General features: G+C 43.6%; 1 protein-coding gene across 1 annotated transcript in view; it reads right to left on the bottom strand.

The window, feature by feature from the left end:
- The window catches only part of arhgef10 (Rho guanine nucleotide exchange factor (GEF) 10), a 93798-nt gene that overhangs the window by 8694 nt on the left and 65034 nt on the right, over positions 1–20070 (bottom strand). Inside the window, 2 exon segments of the mRNA XM_061239701.1 lie at positions 11997–12171; positions 17226–17368. Of these exon segments, the coding sequence (XP_061095685.1) occupies positions 11997–12171; positions 17226–17368 (318 nt within the window).

The following is a 20070-nucleotide window of genomic DNA, read 5'->3' on the forward strand; positions in this document are numbered from 1 at the left end:
TGTGCCCAACACGCCTGCTTCATTACTGAATAGTGCCTCCAACTGGTCAACTGGGCACTTGAAATCTGCTGGTGTCACCTGGGCAGTCTTCAGGCACAATGGCTGACCAGCTCAGCTGGTTGGAGGGACAATGTTGCAGTGGTGCTACAGCCACGATTGGGTAGTCCAAATTATGTGAAATGACTAAAACAAATGTGCACAACACATTTGAAAATACTGATGTCATTTTGAATTTCTGTCCTATTTTTGTCAGCAGCAGCCAAAGCCATATAAATACTACAGCAGGGCCTGGGGTTCACATCCTGCTGTCCACAGTGTTTAAATCAGCGGGGCATGTCTATCCCCAAGGCAGCGGGGCACACACATACACCATCCTGCAGCCTTTTAAATCTATCGCCGGAGTCTCTGCCGTTGCCGGGGAAACGCCCAATAACAGACGTCCGTGTCGAGACGCCATGTGCAAACAGCTTAGAGGCGAGTGATCCCAAGAGGTCGGAGTCTCCCTATTCAGCAGTAATGACCCATTTCCATAGAAACATCGCGAACCGCTGTAAGCTGTGGACAACGTCAAGCGTGCGACTGCAAAACAATTTGGCGAACCTAGGGGCAACGAGGACAAAGCACAACTTCTCTTCCCATTGGAGTTTTTTTGTAACTCTTGGCTCAACGACAGCTTGTGTCCCAAGTGTTGAATCAAATCCATTATTTATACATTAATTTATTTATCGTGCTCGTGTTTGCCCTCGTTATCTGCCCTGCCGCGGTGACACTACGGCCAATTGCGTGCTGCCCCAGGGAACTCTTCACCGTGGTCAAGCAAGCAAGGCAATGCCGATCTCAGAAGCCCAGCAGTAATATCCATTAACTTGGAACACACACACACACACACACACACACACACAGGCACACAGTCATTTGTGCTGTCAGAAAGTGAAAGGTGACGTTGAAGTATCAGAATTCGAAATGTCAGGAAATCTAAGCCAGGAACAAATGTATGTAAGGCAGATTACTTAGTGCTTAAGTAAGGCCTTAAGTTAAAATGAAAAGGGAATGGGTTCTGGATTAGAATAAATCCCCATGACAGCACAACAGAACCTTCTGGAATCAATACCAGTTTAATGGAAACCTTCCCTTTTCCTCTCCTTTTCTTGAAAGGAAAAACAAGTTCACTCAGTGATGCAATAAAAAGGCAATGCTTGCACATAAACAGCCCTTCTCTAACATATACCATTTCAAACATATTTTTCTCCAATCGTACAGACCGGTTACTTCAATGCATTTGCTCGCATTATCATAAATGATTGAAACCATTTTGTTCATATACAAACAGCGGAAACTCAGTTTCTTGCTCAACCTTAACAAATGTCAATCAGAATTGTTAAGCCATTGATGCAAAACACCAACATCTGAAGCAACCTCATTTACTATCAAGAAATGGACATTTTAGAAGTTAGTCTGAGAAAGATTGAGCTGCCACACCAGAGGGAATCTTTATGCCTGTGAACTACATCAAAGACATGAGAAACACAATGATTAAGCTTCAAAGCTCAAAGAGACAGGGCCATTTCACCACCACAGAACCCTAAATATCTGAACTCAAATAACTTTCAAACAAGAGTGACATCTTCTCACATTGGATGTTCACCTTTCACTTCAGATCACATCTTTCTGGAGATCTCTTGTAACAGAAAACAGCCCCTCTAGCCATATCACTCCATTTAAAGACTTTACATACTATATGATATGGAAAACAACAAACCACATTATAGGGCTTCTTAGCGAATTTTTCCAGAGATTCTACTGCCTACAGTTGTCCGATTGGCCACCAACCTGAAGCCATACAGCGTCATTCTAGTACAGGAGACATAGGCACACACACACAGGCACCCACATACAGTATATCCAAGAATATGAAATAAAAAAGAAAAAAACAAAGAAAAAAAACAATATATACGTTTGGTTAGCCAGTCAGTGAGAATTGCATACTGACTGGCCAACTGAACAGGTATGAAACTGGAATTAGCATACATAGCTATTACCTAGTTCCTATTCCTATATATACACATGTCCTCATTATCAATAATGCGAAAGGGGAGCATGAATATAAGTCACACTTTCCACAAATAAAACCATCAGAGAGAAGGATAAGTGAGCACAACTACAAAACAAAATAAAACAAAACGAAAGAACACCAAAAAAACGCTATGGGCTCCATTTTCCAGCCGGTGTGTTGCGAGTAAAATGGCAGTCATCATGGATTTTGGTGCGCCTGTGCTGTAGATTATTTCATTTGGTAAGGCAATGCGAGCCGCAGTGGGAAGAGAAGTGGGGATGTATGAGTCAATATCGAGCAACGCATCGCAATTCTGCCGCAGCAATTCTGATGTCAGTCTCTGCCTCCTCCCTGCTCAGACCACATCTACAGTGCAGTCGCAGCCCAGTGTGTGGTGGATTGCTAATTTCGATTTGCGCATGCTAATCGCCCATTCAGAAGCCACTCAACGGTTTCTGTGAATCATACACTGTCCAATTTGACTTTGATATAAATCCCACAAGCAGGAATAATGCATACTTTGCATCTATCGTTCATTGTCTTTTTTCATCATTTTTATTTGGTTCGGTAGGCAGCCTGTAGCATAGTGGTCAAGGTAAAATGACTGGGACAGACAAGGTCGGGGGTTCGAATCCCAGTGTAGCCACAATAAGATCCACACAGCCGTTGGGGCTTTGAGCAAGGCCCTTAACCCTGCATTGCTCCAGGGGAGATTTGTCTCCTGCTTAGTCTAATCAACTGTACGTTGCTCTGGATAAGAGTGTCTGCCGTATGCCAATAATGTAATGTAATGTCATTCCTATATTTATTCCTGTCTTTAATTGTTTAATTGTTTATGGCTGTTCGGTCCCTGCGGTATAGGCTAATGTATTTCATTATTTTTCTTATATCACTCTAATGAGAAGAAATGCAACAACCTTTTAATTTCATTGACTGTAGTTATCACCAATGATATTTCACCAATCATCTCGAAGGAATCTTATTGTTGCATGGACAGATGAAAATGCAAGAACTGATTGTTGTCTAGTTAGCCAAGCAGAATCAGAGAGTATTGGAGAAATCTTCTTAAGTCTTATCTTCTTCACCGCTGTCCAGTTTTAAGCCTCACGTCTTCTGTTTTGCTGAGAAACTGAAAATGATGCTCTCATAAAATAATGGCATCAAAAGGGGGCAGGGCCTAGGGCCCTTGAACACCATGCTTTTTGGCATAATAAATGTAACATGCAATAAAAGTAAAATCAACTTAAAATGAACTTGAGACAACAACAGCAGAAAGGGCACAAACAAAAGGTAAGAGAACTAAACTGCGTAGTGTTTCCATAATTTCTACCACTACTGCACTACATGCCTTAGTTATCTCCTCCCAAGCTAATTTAACATCGTCTGGTAGTGCTTAGCATCAAAGAGAGAGATAACAACAACCATGTTATTAACAACAATGTTATTGATTTGTCTGAGGGGTATATCGTTAGGTTGCCTAAAAATAAAGTTAATGTGTTGGTCATGCTATCTGTGGAAACAAAATGATGAAGGAGAAAGTCACCTGCAATGTATACAAGCGGCAACTTCCCGTTTTTTCCCCGCTGAAGTTCATATCTCATAGACATCGTCATATCTCATAGATTATACTGCATAAAGCGTTTTAAATATGCTTTTCCAACTGTGCCTTTATGCTGCAGGAGCCAATAGGCTGCAAAACTGTGCGGCAACTTAAAATTCCTGACTGAGCCAATAATTACCCTTCACAAGTCTTGCTTCAGAGTGAATCCTCTGTCACGACACTACTCTGAATCAAGGCCACCTCCAATAATCTCCAAAGGTTTTACTTAAATCGCCATTGATCCCTTTGCTAGCTCCATCCTTCTGAGGAGACAATCTACCCAGAGTGCACTACCCAGAAGCCCATGCCATTAAGGGTTTCATGCGCTCCCACAGGCATCCTGACTTTATCTCTGCATCTGTCATATTGAAATACGCTCGTCGCCGCTCCTGGGTTTATGGCCCAGACTATTGCACATGGGCTTTATATTCACACTAAATCACTCACTTCCAGGGTTAATAACCGCCCTTAATCACCTCACTCCTGGGGTTTAGATCCGCCCATCGTCATTGCAGATCTAGGCAAAGGGCTACCTTTGATCTGCACCGGTTTTGTTTGGTCATGTTCTTTGATCCACTATGCAACAAAAGCATACTGTGAAACCTTTTTTATCAAAAACCGAGCCATAACATAACCCCAAAGTAAAGCAATCTCAAATAAAGTCAGTTTTATTCTTTATCATTGATTTCTAAATGAATCCCACCACACGTTTGATTTGCTGTGCACAATGGTTGCACGGCAGCCATTTTGAGAATGCTGCCCCATTCTCCCCCCACGCCAAACACATTCTGCTTCACGGGGCTGAGCAGGGTGGCCATTGGAGCCTGTTGATGAAGGGCTTGGTGTTTACTGCCTTCCCTTGTTTGGGAGCGTTGTTGTTTCCCCCCCCCACCCCATCGCTGCACGCACGGCTGGGCATCTGGCTGACTGCAGACAAAGCCGCTGGCTCTCGAACCCCACCCCCCTTCCCGTCCGTCTCCCACAGCGCTCGAAATCTGCTGAGTCAGGAAGCGCCCGTACCTCGCAAATGTCAACAGCCTCGGTCAAAGCGAAGCGCAGCGCGCGGGTGGCTAAGCTGTCTCCCGGAGAGATGCAGGGACCGCTGGCTTTCAGGGCAGCTCCATGCTTCAACGATCGCTCGGTTGTCCTGGATCTAAATCGGTTTGCTGATTTTAGGGTGAAAGCAAAAAACCAGATGGCCCCCGTGGCTCTCTGGGACTGGGGTCATGGCCATCCCTGCTCAAGAGCACGAAAAGCAGGCCTCAGGGAGAGGACCTTCCCAAGCAGATGTCATGCTTGTGTAACACTCCTCAGGTTCCTGGGTAGCTTAGCCAGTAGACTGGAGACTAGTGCAGTCTGGGTCTCACTGCAGCAGGGTGAAGCTTCCGTGATGCCATCAACAACTTTAGATACCTGCAGTGGTGGGACACATTTGGTGTCAAACTGCCATGGGTAGGGTTAGGTTCACACTCAGGTTCACACCAAAAGCTCCTCTCAAATTTGTGCCATGTACAGACATGCTACAGGCTAGCAGTTATCAGCAATATGTGCCAAGTTAAATCTCCCCTGTAGTGTCGAGGGGTCTGAGGCCAATTAAATGGCTCTTTGGGTGAGTTTGTCACAGAAGTGTACATGCTTCAAGTGCAGCGTTCCTTGTAATGGGTATAGGTGGCATTGTAGAAGCCATTACAAACCTACTGTAATATTAAACAATGAGTCATTAGGCTGGGTTTTTTTTCCCCCATGAACGCCTCCTTCCCTACGGCAAGGGAGGAGTACAAGACAGAACAGATGCATCTCCCATTAGAGTTTAATCAGCTTTGATCCATCTATGGCTCCATGACATTACAAAACAACTCTCTCCCAAGGCACAATGGTTTTGAAGTGTGCATCAATGTCGGGATTGTGCCAATTTCCCCCACATGCATTTGAGGTGAACTTGCCTTTACTGGCTCAAGTAACTTCCCTGTAGCAAAGTGTATTATTCGAGTTTACCACAATTAACAGAAGGCAGAGGCTGGAGTTTGTCTTGGTTATTCATCTGTAGTTTTGTCTGCATTGCAGAGGGCATTTCAAATTCATGAATGATCATGCCCTGCATTCGTTTTTATTTTCACACTAGGAAGGAAGGACTGACCTTGACAACGCCCTATGAGTTTAAGTGTGACTCATGTTCATTGAATACAAACTTGCAGGCATTTTCAATTGTTGTATTTGTGTATTAACCCACTGAAGCAAGCGGGGTGGGTGGGTCTGCTTTTACTGTTGGACTACTTGGCTTAATTCACACGTCACTACTTTCCCTTAGTGCCAATAGCTGGCAAATCTTATTAACCAATCAAAGGCAGACTTGGGTTAAATAAATAATTGTTTTGGATTCATGTTTTGGATGCTTTTCCGGTATCTTGCAATACTCTCAAAAACTGCAAACTCAGCCTTCTGGCCCTCTTGGTTGCCTCAATTGCACCAGGCAAGATCAAACGCGCACAGAAAAGCATTTGAAACCAAAACAATATTTGACCCAGGTCTGATCAAAGGTAGCTATGTATGTGACATAATGCAAAGGTATTATCCTGTCTATACTGTGTAGATACATTATACACAAACTTCCCAGGAAATCAGGTTGCAAGCTAATATTTTGACGTCAGTAAAATTGATAACGCGTTACTCTTTCACACTGATGATTGTTATCACTGTTTAAGGTGTCTTTAGCAGTAGCAGCCGTAAACCCGTGATAGCTTCTTTATTTTGGCAAGACTTTCGGCAGCAGTTGAACAAAAATAACGAACGGCCAGTCAAGCCACAATAAAGCAATATACAACTCAATGGCCAGTAGTGATGCTTATAAAAACTCACAGTGAGATGAACTCCTGAACCTCCCCCAAGAACAACAATGAATCTGAACAAAAGCACCCCGGTTATTGACTGAGAGCGCATCACTCTGAAAATATGTGGGCTTCTTCTTCAAAGAGGCCAAGCGAGTATGAGTGCGTGTGCACAGGATGTGGGAGAGTAACCACAGAAACCACTTGGATATATGCATAATTAGTTTTGCTGTTATTGCAATTGCTAATATTCACCGTATTACAATTAATATAAACCTCTCATATAAACATCTGTTGTACATGTTGTTGACAGAGGAAGAGGAGCAGAAGGAGGAAATGAAGAATTTCTCAGGGCTGAATCAGGAAAGGAGAAACAGCTTCACATGAATACCAGCTTGGCATGTGAAGTCATATTATTTCAGATTTACAAATGAAAAGAATTGAATCACAGCGTCTCCTCCTTCTAAATATACACAACAATGAAATATATGGACATGATCATTCATTCAAAGTGATTTTCAATGAATATTCTCACAAAGAACTTGTGTGAAAAAAAGATATGGAATAAATTGAGTGCATTATTGTGTATACATGATGATGACAGAACTATACAATGAGCACAGAACATACCATTGTATTCCACAAAAAGAAAAGTGAGCTTCCTAGAGCTTTCATTCGCTGGTTTATTTTACACTATGTCCCTGGAAACCAAGCAAAGCAACGCACAAAACATGACCTCTACCGAGGAAAGAAATATGGCAATCTTTCTTCGGCCAATTTCCCTTTTCAACACAATTCAGTACATTAACATTCTGTTAATGTTAAGGTTCTCCGCAAGACCGACAGCTCCAGCAAGACTGGTAGCACAGATGCTGTGTTGACAGCACTGCATATTTATGCACCAAACGGCATGACTGATACCGTACTGTCATTTTGTCTCCACTTAAAACCGGCACGAAGGAATGCACGGAGCTTTCAAAGGTGCGGAACGGCGGCTTTTCACTCTGTGAGTACAGATGCAGGGACTGCAAAACCAAGCAGTGATACGCTGTGATGCCAATGTGAGGTATGGAGACATACAGACCTGGTAAATAGTTCATGGCCGGCAATCTTGCATCACACTCAAGGTAAATAAGCCACTTATAATACAGTTAGAGCAGGGGTGGGGGCCCATTGGCCTTCAGAGGTTGTATTTATTATGTAATAGACATTCTATAGAGGACCAGGGCCACAATGCGTCTCTCGCTCCAGTCCCAGATTTCTGGTTAACAGCAAGAGAAAAGAGGAGAGCTGCTTGGCAAGCCTCGCCACCCTGCTGAGGAATGCAAACATTCGCATCGTTTCATGGTGCCGCAGCTGCTGCTGGGTATAAATAAGCCTCTTGCTAGGGTCTCCAGGGCAGTACCCAAAAGCAGAAGCCCTTTGTACAATATTATTATCGTTCTGTTTCTGCCTTCCTCCCCCTGCTCCGGGCTCCGGCTGTAGCTCAAACACCACAACCTGACCCCGGCCTCAGCTAACCTGCCAGTTCTGCCCTCCTTGTGCCAAGAATCATCTATATTTGTCATCTGCATAATTATGTCCATCCATCCATCCATCGTCACCCGCTTATCCGGAGTCGGGTCGCGGGGGCAGTAGGCAAAGCCGGGTATTCCAGGCGTCCCTCTCCCCAGCAACGGATTCTAGCTCCTCCTGGGGGATCCCGAGGCGTTCCCTGGCCAGGAGAGATATATAATCTCTCCAGCGGGCTCTGGGTCTCCCTCGGGGTCTCCGCCCAGTTGGACGAGCCCGGAAAACCTCCAAAGGGAGGCGCCCGGGAGGCATCCTGATGAGATGCCCGAACCACCTCAATTGGCTCCTTTCGACGCGAAGGAGCAGCGGCTCTACTCCGAGCTCCCTCCGGATGTCCGAGCTCCTCACCCTATCTCTAAGGCTGAGCCCGGCCACCCTACGGAGGAAGCTCATTTCGGCCGCTTGTATACGCGATCTCGTTCTTTCGGTCACTACCCAAAGCTCGTGACCATAGGTGAGGGTTGGGACGTAGATCGACCAGTAAATCGAGAGCTTCGCCTTCCGGCTCAGCTCCTTCTTCACCACAACGGTCCGGTGCAACGCCCGCATTACTGCTGACTGCATAATTATGTATTATGTATAATTAATGATTTATTAATTTAATTTATTTACATATAATGTATACCACTACTGTCAAACTCACTGTTTGCCCAGTGCCGGCCAGAAGCAGATGGCTCCCCCTCTGAGCTTGGTTCTGCTCAAGGTTTCTTCCTGTTAGTCAGGGAGTTTTTCCTGGCCACTGTCTTGCTTTGTGGGGGTCTCAGGCCTGGGCTCTTTGTAAAGCTGCTTTGTGACAATCTTGCATTGTAATGAATAAAATACAAAAAAATGTAATTGAGTATTAAATTCCATTTCACTATGGGGCAGAGTGGGGTTGCGGTTGCATCGGAGGTCAGGTTCCGGGACAGACAGGACCCACAGCGAATGTCCCCTGTACAACATTTGTGCTATCTGCCACAGAGCTCACATGCTCTGTCCTTGGGCAAGCCTTTTCATCAATACCTATAAACTGTAATACAGAACCAGAAGATAGAAGGAGGACAAGGGTTGCATTTGTTTGCTCAGAAAGGCAACCCTCCTTCCTTACTTTGCGTTTTATTCAGACTGACAGTAACATTCCACCCATGGTGGAACTGCATGTGACCGAAAGTCAGCTGTCCAAACGCCTCGCAACCATCTGTTTTTTTTCTCATTGTTTTTTTTTTTTTTTTTACAGAATTTGTAGCAAAAACCTATCTGCAAGAGCTCAGACAGACCCAGAGCCAACAGTACCAGGCTGAACGTGTTTCCATGGTGTTTCGTGTGATGGACGGTACAGCAAGCGACTGCAGATGGAGGTGCTTCTCTGTGACTCGGAACTGAGTCACTCTGTCAATCTGCAACGATTACCATGTTCACCGTGCCCTATGGTGAACTGTGAGCATCCACCTACAGCTCTCCCTCACGACCCACGACCGCCCCACACACACACACACACACACACACACACACACACACACACACACAAAATCTCCTGCTTAGGGGCACTTAGGGGTTTATCAGGAGTGCATCTGGTGAACATTTATCAGGTGGTGGAATTCATTCTGAAGCCTTCTGCTGGCAGCTAATTAAAAGCTATTTCAGTTGGAAGGAGGCAATATTTCGAAGCCAACTGCTCATATGAGGATGATTTAGAAAAGCTTCCAGCCCAACACTTCTTAGATGTCATATGGGCACTACAAACCCAACCTTTGGTCCACATTATGGTACCAGTATCCTGCATTACAGAGTTGAATCTCAACCTCTCAATGTCTGGCGGAAATATCATTTTCCTGGGCAGGGCATAACTTATTTGAACATGTAGTGCACAGAACATTTCAGGGAGATAAACAGCGCTCCCAATGAACAGCAGTTCCAGAACAGTTCCACGCCTAACTGGAAACACAAAGGTGCGAGACTTGGTGCCACCGATTGCCGGGTTCCGTACGGTACAACAGCACGCTATCTGGACTGGCAAACACTGCCACGCACTGAGATTTCTATTTACATTCTTCTGTTCAAATAACGGGTTGGTCTCAGAAAACGTGCTCTTTTAGTAAGTTGAGGGTTTAGACATTTATACCTATAGGATATTATAGTGGGTATTCCCCTTTAATTCACATTTGAATGACAGGGTGAAGGTCTGATGAAACGTCTGCCTTTTCCTCAGCACAGTTTGCCAAAGGCGGTTCTGCTTCCTGGTATGTGCTTATGCGCTTAATGTTCAGCCGTACCTATTCAGGTCTGGGCATGAAGGACAGCTAAGCTTTGAGCAGTTGTTGCAGCCCAAGTTTTGCAATGCAGCTTTGCTCATGCTGTCGCAACTGAAACAGGGGTGGGGTGGGGGTGGTTTTCTACTGCAGCTGGGATGACTTCATCTGTCCTCAGTCCAAAAATAAGCATGCAGAATCGCAGGGAGAATGAGAGGAAGGGGGAATAATTTGCAGCAAATTTGGACGTGGCTGGATTCAGTGCTGCGTTGTGAGGTGGAACAAGCCCAGTTTACAGCAGACCCATTTTATAGTAGGGCAGGAACCCCCAAGGGATCCGTGAAGGATTCCCAGTGGATCCTCAGCATAAAATGGGAAAACAATAGCATATTTGTGTTCAATGTTCACATTTCAATAAAAAAATAAAATGCAATTTCTCAGCTTTACACATCCTTTTAAATATCATGGCCGCTGCAGGTATTACAAACACTGACATCATACTAAATAGCCAGCTAAAATCCATGATATAAATAAATCACAATTTTGAGGTGATTCTATGTACTAGCTGATTAGCCGTACATCCTGTTAAACACTCACATCATTACAGCCCGTAGTGAGTGTTGGATATAGCTGTGAAACGTTAATAACTTTACTGCAGGGGGTAGGTCGTCAAACCGCAGGGTGGCCATTTTAGGGGGCCTTGAGACGAAAACGTACAGTTACCCCCACAGCATGGCACGGATTGTGGTATTTAACGAGGGTCGATAAGGAAGCCTTTAAAGTAATCGCAGCATGTTTTCCCCAGCTGAAATTACACAGTAGGAGGCAGCTTGCATGGTAGTCACGTCACCTAATTTGAGGCAGATGGTCTTTTGAAAGCTGTGACCATGGATACACAAACCTCATTCCAACACTGGGCAATACTATAAGGTGAATATCATTTCTGACTTTATTATCGCAGGATTATGACTGAAACCCTGTTGTAGATATTAAAAACATTTATCACATCAGGAGGCTATGGCATTTATCACCACAGAGGCTGCCCGTAATGGACACAACAATAAAGTTCTTTCAAAAATAATTTCAAAAAGCAAAAGAAAGGGAAATTACCCATGACACTTACTTGACCTGATTCAAGTCTATGTGAAGATTTAAGTTTATGTCAAGAGATAAAGAGTCTCACTGAGCAGTCAGGGAAGTGCTTCCCAATGCACAATGCTTTACAAATGGTTCTGGCTTCATTGTATACTTGTATAACTATTAATAGTAGGTATACTTGTCCTTTATGTTGCACCATGGTCCTGGATAAATGTTATATAGTCCCCCTGTATGTCCTACACATTTTGGAATGACAATAAAGTTAACTTGAACTAGATTTCAAACTTAATGGGCCAGTGTCGTGGCTTATTGCATACATGAATACTTGTGCAGTACTCTTACCTGACGGCATGTGGTGCACAGGTGTGTACAACACACTTACCTGAGAGCATGTGGTGCACAGGTGTGTACAGCACTCTTACCTGACAGTATGTGGTGCACAGGTGTGTACAGCACACTTACCTGACAGTATTAGGTGCACAGGAGTGTACAGCACACTTACCTGAGAGCATGTGGTGCACAGGTGTGTACAGCACTTACCTGACAGTATGTGGTGCACAGGAGTGTACAGCACACTTACCTGAGAGCATGTGGTGCACAGGTGTGTATAGCACACTTACCTGAGAGCATGTGGTGCACAGGTGTGGCGATGTTGATATCCTGCAGGTGCTCCAGTGTCTCCGTGTGAAAGAGGCGCAGGGTGGATCGTGAGCTGAAAGCGATCCAGATTCCCACGCCCGCCACCACCATGTGGGACACCACCATGCCCTCCTCCTGGTGGGCCTCCAACTGCCTCTGCAGGGAGAGAGGGAGTGTCACTACATACTGCATTAAATATACACGCATTCATATACAGTGCAGTCCGTAAGTATTTGGACAGCGGCACAATTTCTGTACTTTCGGCTCTGTACCCCCAGCACATTGGATTTGAAATGACACAATGAATATTAAGTTAAAGTGCAGACTGCCACCTTTAATCCATATTGGGTGATCGCTATAGGAATTACATCCATTTTTATACATACTCCCTCCATTTTAGGAGAACTAATCGGACATAGTCCATCCATTTTAGGGGACCAAAAGTCATTATACCCACTTCCTTCGTAAAGGAAAAATAAATCTCTCAGTATCTAGTCTTGATTCTTGGTTTTTTGATGAGAAAATTAAATAGTCAGAGACACAGACTAAATAATAGGCTTACCAAAAAACACACAGTTTAGAACATCCTTAAGACGAAACACAGCACAGAGCCACCAAGAAAGCGGTTTTGCCTTGTTCAAACGGTTTCAGATACACACAGCTTGGACAACTGCCCCAAATAGCTGAAAACCCAGAAAAAATCAACATTGTTGTCCTGATAATCATATCGTTAACAGAACTAAACTGAAAGCTCAGTTTGTGTGAAAATAAGTGTCTTTAACTGCTAAAAGGCTCCTTGCAGTGTAGAGTGAAGCAGATAAATGTAGAAGAAACATAACCAACTTTAGTGTTACCCTGGGAGAGAAGGAGTTAATTTGCACTATGTAGAAGCAGCAGCAGTGACAATAACACTGAGGGATTGGCCTCACACTGCTTGCTCTATAAAAAAATCTCAACACTACGACCAGTGTATTTTATATTGTGTCAGGAAATGCATGTAATGCAGTGTAAATAATCTCAATAAATATTTCCACTATTTTACAATGTTAATATACGAACAGTCTCTCATCAAGGAAGAAAAATACAGTCACATCATTGGTTATTGAGAGACTAAATATTTGCACTTGAGAAAGCATTGTGCTGCTTGCGGAAGGCCAGTGTCAGAAGTAGTTCCCAAAGGCACATTGTGTGCATTCCAGCTGTGGCACAATACACTTCTGTCATCTCTAGAGAGAAGCAGGGTAGCCAGGTCTAGAAAAAATAGAAAAACATTCCTAAAGGCATTAAAAAAACTGCCCAAAAGTGGACAAAGGTACCCCAAAGCCAATGGTGGATCAGCAGGTGAGGAATGGAGGAGGAACAATGAAGCAAGTACCATAACCTATCGCATACAACTTGCTCCTCTTAACTGTGCTGTCAGCGCAAGGGAGTTCGCCTATCCGCGGCCACGCAATTGCTAAATAATATCCCAAAAATACACAGCCCATGGCAAGCCATTTTCTACCTCAGTCTAAACCGTATCCTAATTTGCAGAGAAGACTGTGAATCTGGGAACCCTGCAGAGGTCAGAAAATGTCTCAGGGGAAGCTCAGGCCACAGCGAAGGTTCCTCCAACCCTTCCGCTGGCTTTCTTGACTCAAGTGGGAGAACGTGGTGGGGGCCTCCACGCACACTGCAATGGGCTCAACTGCATACCGTCTTGGGCCTTGAATGTATCGACTTTCATCCATTCATCCTCCTATTTCAGCTAAAATTGCGGGCAAGGTTTTGACTTTTCATGCTTGCAAACAGTTTAGGCGTTAAATTAGTGAAATGTTTATGAAGAGTAAAAAAAGAATGCTTAATTGGGAGTGAAAGGTAATGATGTATTTAGAATGAATCCTTGTCCTCATCTCTTATAGAGGAAAAAAGGATGCTGGATTGAGTCGGTTCAGTTCAATCCAGTGACTGAAGTGACAAGTTGCCTGTACAGTTGAGTACAGCTGGGGAGGAAGGGGTTAGCGTGTGGGACAGGCCCGTGTCCCACCTCCCGCTGTCAAGCCACTTTTTGTCCTCTGCCAACAGGACACAAGTGGCTCCCGGAGCAGAAGACAGGCGGTCCCCTAATGAGCTTAGCCATAGGAACGGGATTATTAGTCACCGCACGCTGGAGAGGAAACCGGGGCATTGCTATTCCAGGACGACAGGTGTGGAGAGGGGCATGGTGGGTACATGACTCAACTCCCCAGCTCTTGAAAGAGGAATGTCCCCTTTGGGTCTCGACGTGTTCCCTTCCCTCACGCAATTAGGGAAAAAGTCATAGAGCGTGACATCACTCAGATCAGGCCAAACAACATTAGTAAGAGTGCGATGAAGTGAAAACCCGCCAGGTCACGTTCCAGAAATGTCCTGCAAGCGTACGAACGCATGCCATAATAGTCTCACATGCACGGGAGACACCGCCAGAGTGAACAGTCAGAAAACACACAAACACATACAAGAATACGTTAAAAAAACGTAAAGTACTCATAAAGTACACATTTTAAATGGAAGACATAAAATGTTTTCTTCAGTTATATCTGAACTTTTGCAACCCACATCAAACTAGCAAACAGCTTGAGGGAACTGAACACAGCATCTCCAGAGAAAGCCTGAGCCATGTAAAAGTATTTCTGAAAGAAATTCTGGAAGTTTTCTGGAAACCTTTTTGTTACATTTCCAAGTGCAAGAACAATGAGAGCATGGGAAGAAAGGCATGGATATGTTACATGCTAAAATGTAACATCTTAACACATACATACTAACCATGATTACTATCATACACCTCATCAAACCAAGGAAATCAGCATGAATAGGAAGGTCTACTTACTTAACTGTCATTTCTGTTAATGAATCATACATCATAAAACAACTAAAGTGAATTCCTACTCAAAATATGTATTTAACAAAATACAGCATAGGACATTTTACTACTCCGGGGCTAATATAGGCCATGGGGGGTATGCAACTAGGAGGGCTGAATTCAAACAGGCTCTGTGTGGGCAGGGTTAAAACAGAGTGCTAATTCTGTGGTAATATTATCTAGGGTGGATAATCAGTCAAGATCAACCCTCATTCATGCATCCAACCAGCAAACAACAGATGTTACGGTGACAGCAGGGAAGGCTAAAAAAAAGCAGGCCAAATCTGTCCATCGGAAAATGTGCAGTTCCTTCCACAAGTAATTTGCAGATGGATACCTTCCCTTTTTTATTCTGAAATCAAAACTGAAACGTCTCGAGTCCGGAACAACCATATTTACTGTAAATGCTAAAAAATATCCTCTATGTAGAAGCTCAAAAGGCCTTTGAAAACCTGCTCCTACAATTAGGAATGATGTTTAGAGAGTGTGCAAACTGGGCTTGGTGTTGAATGCAGCACACATTTGTGCTGTCATATTTCTGTTCAAGAAATCCTGATTCTAACCAGACTCGGGTCACATACATAATTGTTTTGGATTCAAATATTGTTCTATGATTTACTGAGCTTGTCTGGTATAAAGCTTTGAAATGCTCTCAAAGTGTCAACCCTGCTTTCTGGTCCTCTTGGTTGGCTCAATTGCAGCAGGCAAGATCAATCGAGCACAGATAAGTATTTGCAACAAAAACGCATTTGACCCAGGTCTGATTAAAAAATGTAGATACTGCCTCCTGGAGTCTGTTACTTAGGCCAGCGTCAGTGAGCAGTCATATGAAGAAGGAGATTGATGAGGTACACGTGGCTAAACCAGAGGAAGCCTGTGGGCAAAACATCCTCATTCTCTGCTTGCAAAACTGGTGGCTTGTTTTTTTTTCCCCTCCCAGTATTTAAAATTAAAACAGTCCTTTGACCCGAGAGCACATAACTTGCTAATCACCTTAATTAAAGGACTTCAGGTCAGTCCAAGACTGTGCTCCAAACATTCATTGAAAACACTTATTTCCGTTTTGAAGAGAGTGTTGGTTTTCTCCCAACATCCGCGGGTTGTAGCACTCTCATTTCAGTTATATGTTAACCCATTATAGGCATCCTATAGAAAACCCATAGAAAGGCCTAGGAATCACAATGCAAAGGTCATGTGTCTTGAAAAACAGTCATATCATCAAATGCTGGTGTCACATCCGTCTGTAAAGGGAGATGTAATGCACAAATCGCATCTGCCATTAGGGGTTCATAGGAAGTCCCAGAGCAGGCCGACACGAGATATAGACACAGTCAGTTTCCCAAATCAGTTCCCACATTTCCTCAAGATAACGCTACACTTTGATTGTTTAGCATTGGCCTATGCAGCCGGTGCACACAAAGTGCAGTGATACACCCCCCAATTTGGTGTTACTCCCAGGTAGCTGACAAACACATAGGGGGGCATGTATGGTTGACCATAGTATAGCTAAGGGAGGCCGGGTTTCAGTTTGCAGGCCATCCCTGGCTCACTGTACAACAGCACCTCTCTTTAGTCGAAAGGATGCCTGCAACCAGTCTGTAGTAGCGGGTGTAGTAGCGGGTGCCGCAGTAACTGCCCCCCCTTCAGGCAGTTGGCTGCACTATGAGGAGACAGCTTGCCAAAATGCCCCCCACACAAATAAAATAAAAAAAGACGTTCAAGCAGTTGACATGGGGCATTTGAAATTGGGGATGAAAAAAAAGAAATTGTTCCAAGAAAGAAATAACACCAGTGATAACCTTTTTTTCTTGGCGTTTATCACTCTCAGATAATATCTTGCACTTGTATAATTTACAGTAGAGTAAACAAGCTCAGAATGAATCTAAATGGCCCTAGGACATCCCATCAAACTGGGAAATGTGGGAAGCTGCAATATTATACCTCTATGCGCTAGCACGCAGAGACAAAAATGTGAACTATGCTGACAGCATCTGCTAAGAGCATCTGAATTCTCTTACACCCACTCCTTTTGCTAAAGAAAGCCATCGATTACGCAATGCTGCCGGCACACAATGATAATGAGAAAGATTTTCAGGACAGCAAGCTTTCTTGGCAAAAAAACTGAGCTCTAAAAACCTACTATCAAAAATATCCTCCTAATATATATCCACATTCTTCTCCATACTGCAGTTAAAGCCGCATGTGTATATTCTTGCATTCTTAATTCATTGTACAAGGGTTGAAATACAAAGACAGAGGGATTACACGTATCTTAAAAGCATGACAGGTTCAGAGGTGACCTGAAGAGGAACCTGAGAAATGACAGTACCTCAATGGCGTGAGTCTTGGTGCAGATGATGAAGACTTGGCCACCAGAAGAAGCCCAAACGTGGTCCTCCACAGCGAGCATGCTCTTCACCGGTAGCACCCCAAGCTTCACCACCTTTGGGGACTCGGAGCACCAGGAACCATCTGGGTAGAAGGGGGTGGAAGGGGGTCTGCTTTATCATCACAGAGGCCTGGATTCAATTAACATTCATTTTTTGAAGTACAGGAAAATGCAGGTTTTTTTATTCACAAATGCAGCACATTAAGTTTGGCTGTAACCAAAATGAATTCACAACACAACAGAAGCTTGAAAGTGACATACCCAAAATGGAATGGTTACTATTTTTGAACCCTTTTGACTACCGGCATAATCCTGGACTCTTCTGAAAGGTATTTACAGAACTACTCAAAATTAATAAAAACAAAGTTACAGAAGCTCAAACACAGCGGAAGTGTTCTCATTGAAAATATTTTCTGTTTTTGAGTGGATACAGATGATTGTGGCTGTGGCTTGTGCATTTGGAAACAGAATAAAGCCAAACCACTGAACAAAATTTGATGCCAATATCACCAAAAATTAGCATTCTGGACTAAGACAAAAAACCTGCCCCCTCATTGGCCATTTTCTGATAAGATTGGACGCCTCGCAATAAGTGTCAAGGTAATATTACATTTGAGGATTTTTAACTTTGGCATGCCTGTAAAATCAGATTCAGATATGGACAAAAGCTCATTGGTTCTGCACCAGACAACTACCAGAGCAATTAGCAATCATTGACTCTTTCACCTGGGCTATAACCAACAGAAATATTACTCAGCATGGGTGTATGTCAATGTGTGTGAGAGAGAGACTGAGTGAGTGTGCATGATTGTGTGTGTGTAGGTGGGCTTCTATGCGAGTATGAGTGTGTGTGGGAGTTTGTGGGTATTCTCTTGTGAGTGAATTCTCTAGGGCGGCCTGTAGCGTAGTGGTTAAGGTACATGACTGTGACACGCAGGGCCGTTGGGCCCTTGAGCAAGGCCCTTAACTCTGCATTGCTCCAGGGGAGGATTGTCTCCTGCTTAGTCTAATCAACTGTACATCGCTCTGGATAAGAGCATCTGCCAAATGCTAATAATAAGGTAATATGTCTGTGCTACCACAATAAACCAGAGCTTTGGCAGGGTGCAGTCTCCCATAGCATAACCCTATTTTAAGCACACAGGGAGTGGGTTGATAGTTTATCCAGGTTGCACAATTATGGTACTGACACATAATTCTACATTATCACAGCAATGATGAAATATGAATTCATGAATATCTACAGACTCATTCTGATTAAAAAGCCACATTACACAACAGATTTTGATGATGGATTCTTGACAGCACACAGTAGCTTATATATATTTCTTTTACATTTATATCTTTATTTTTTCTCTCTTCTGACAATAAATTGGAAGCTCAAAAAATGTTCTAAAATGTAAATGTCAGGCTAGCTTCCATGCAAATCTAGGCAGTTCAGCCAACTCAACATGTTGAAAGTGTAGATAAGCACATTCGTGCTACTGAGATTATACAGTAAAACCACTGAAAAGGGAATGACTCATCTTAATTTTAAAATTCTGCCTTCTGGAGTATGATAAAACTGAAGTTGATCAATATGCAACAAAGTAAATTAAATGGCAGGGCCATTTATTTCTCTAGTAATGAATATTAACACAGAACATTTTTAATCAATCATGTGATTACAAATGGTCATTGTACAATCAGTAATGGAGCCTGATTCAGATGTACCATAAAACCCTAATGGCCGACTTGTCCCCAATTTTACACAAGAGTACCAAATCCTTCATTCATTACACACCAAGTTTCACATAGCTGGCCATTACTAAGCCTGATATCGGATTGGTTGATGGCGGCCATATTTTTTAAGATAACTTTTTTGGAACTATCACACAGATGGTAGAGACTATCACACAGATGGCTCTTCCAAAATTTCAACCCGATTTGTACGGTGGGGGAGGATAGGAACATATCTGCAAATTGTCATACCTCTAGGACCGTAGGTTTTTGCTGCCCATTCCATTTTAAGGAAGAATAATACAAAAGAATAATAATAAAAACAAGAGGGTTCCAGCACTTTGTGTATAACCACAGACAACCTACTACTATCCCCTAATGTTGCAGCTTGTTACAGTTTAACTAGCTAACAGCTTCCTGGATGGATGGCGACAAGCTTCAACAACTGGCGGCACTCAATTCTTCTCATGTGTAGTCTTATTGGCCTTGTGCATAGCATTTGACGCTGATCATGTGAAAGCAGCTTTACAGTTGATTAGACTAAGCAGGGGACAATACCCCTGGAGCAATGCCTTGGGTGTATTTTATTGTGGCCAGGGCTTGAGCGACCAACCTTCCAGGTCTCAGTCATATACCTTAGCCACTAGGCTACAGTCTGCCCCACCAGGCACTGGCAGTGGCCCTTCTCTTATTGCTAATGCCAGCTAGTGCTGCTGTAGCACAGTAGTGTGGGAAATAGTCACCGACTCACATCAGTGTATCGAATGACTGCAGCATTGTACAGAACACAAGGTAGCTGTCACGTTTCCTGCACAGGTGCAGATGCTATATTGGTGTATATGGTGCTGTGGTTACAGTAGAATTGGCAAACCAAAATAGGCTACCACATGCTGAGGCTGGTTGATGTGGGATAAAGTGTAAGCAACTAGGTGTCAGATCAGCAGTACTGAGAAATCTCTTCCATTTCAATCTGTTTCAAAATGACCACACCCAAATACTAACACAAACCGCAAAAAACAGGCCTGTTCATGTCTCAGTGTCTCACCAAGAGTTCACATCCCAACTT

The sequence above is a fragment of the Conger conger genome, chromosome 1 (genome assembly GCF_963514075.1).
Source record: "Conger conger chromosome 1, fConCon1.1, whole genome shotgun sequence".
Taxonomy (NCBI): Eukaryota; Metazoa; Chordata; class Actinopteri; order Anguilliformes; family Congridae; genus Conger; species Conger conger.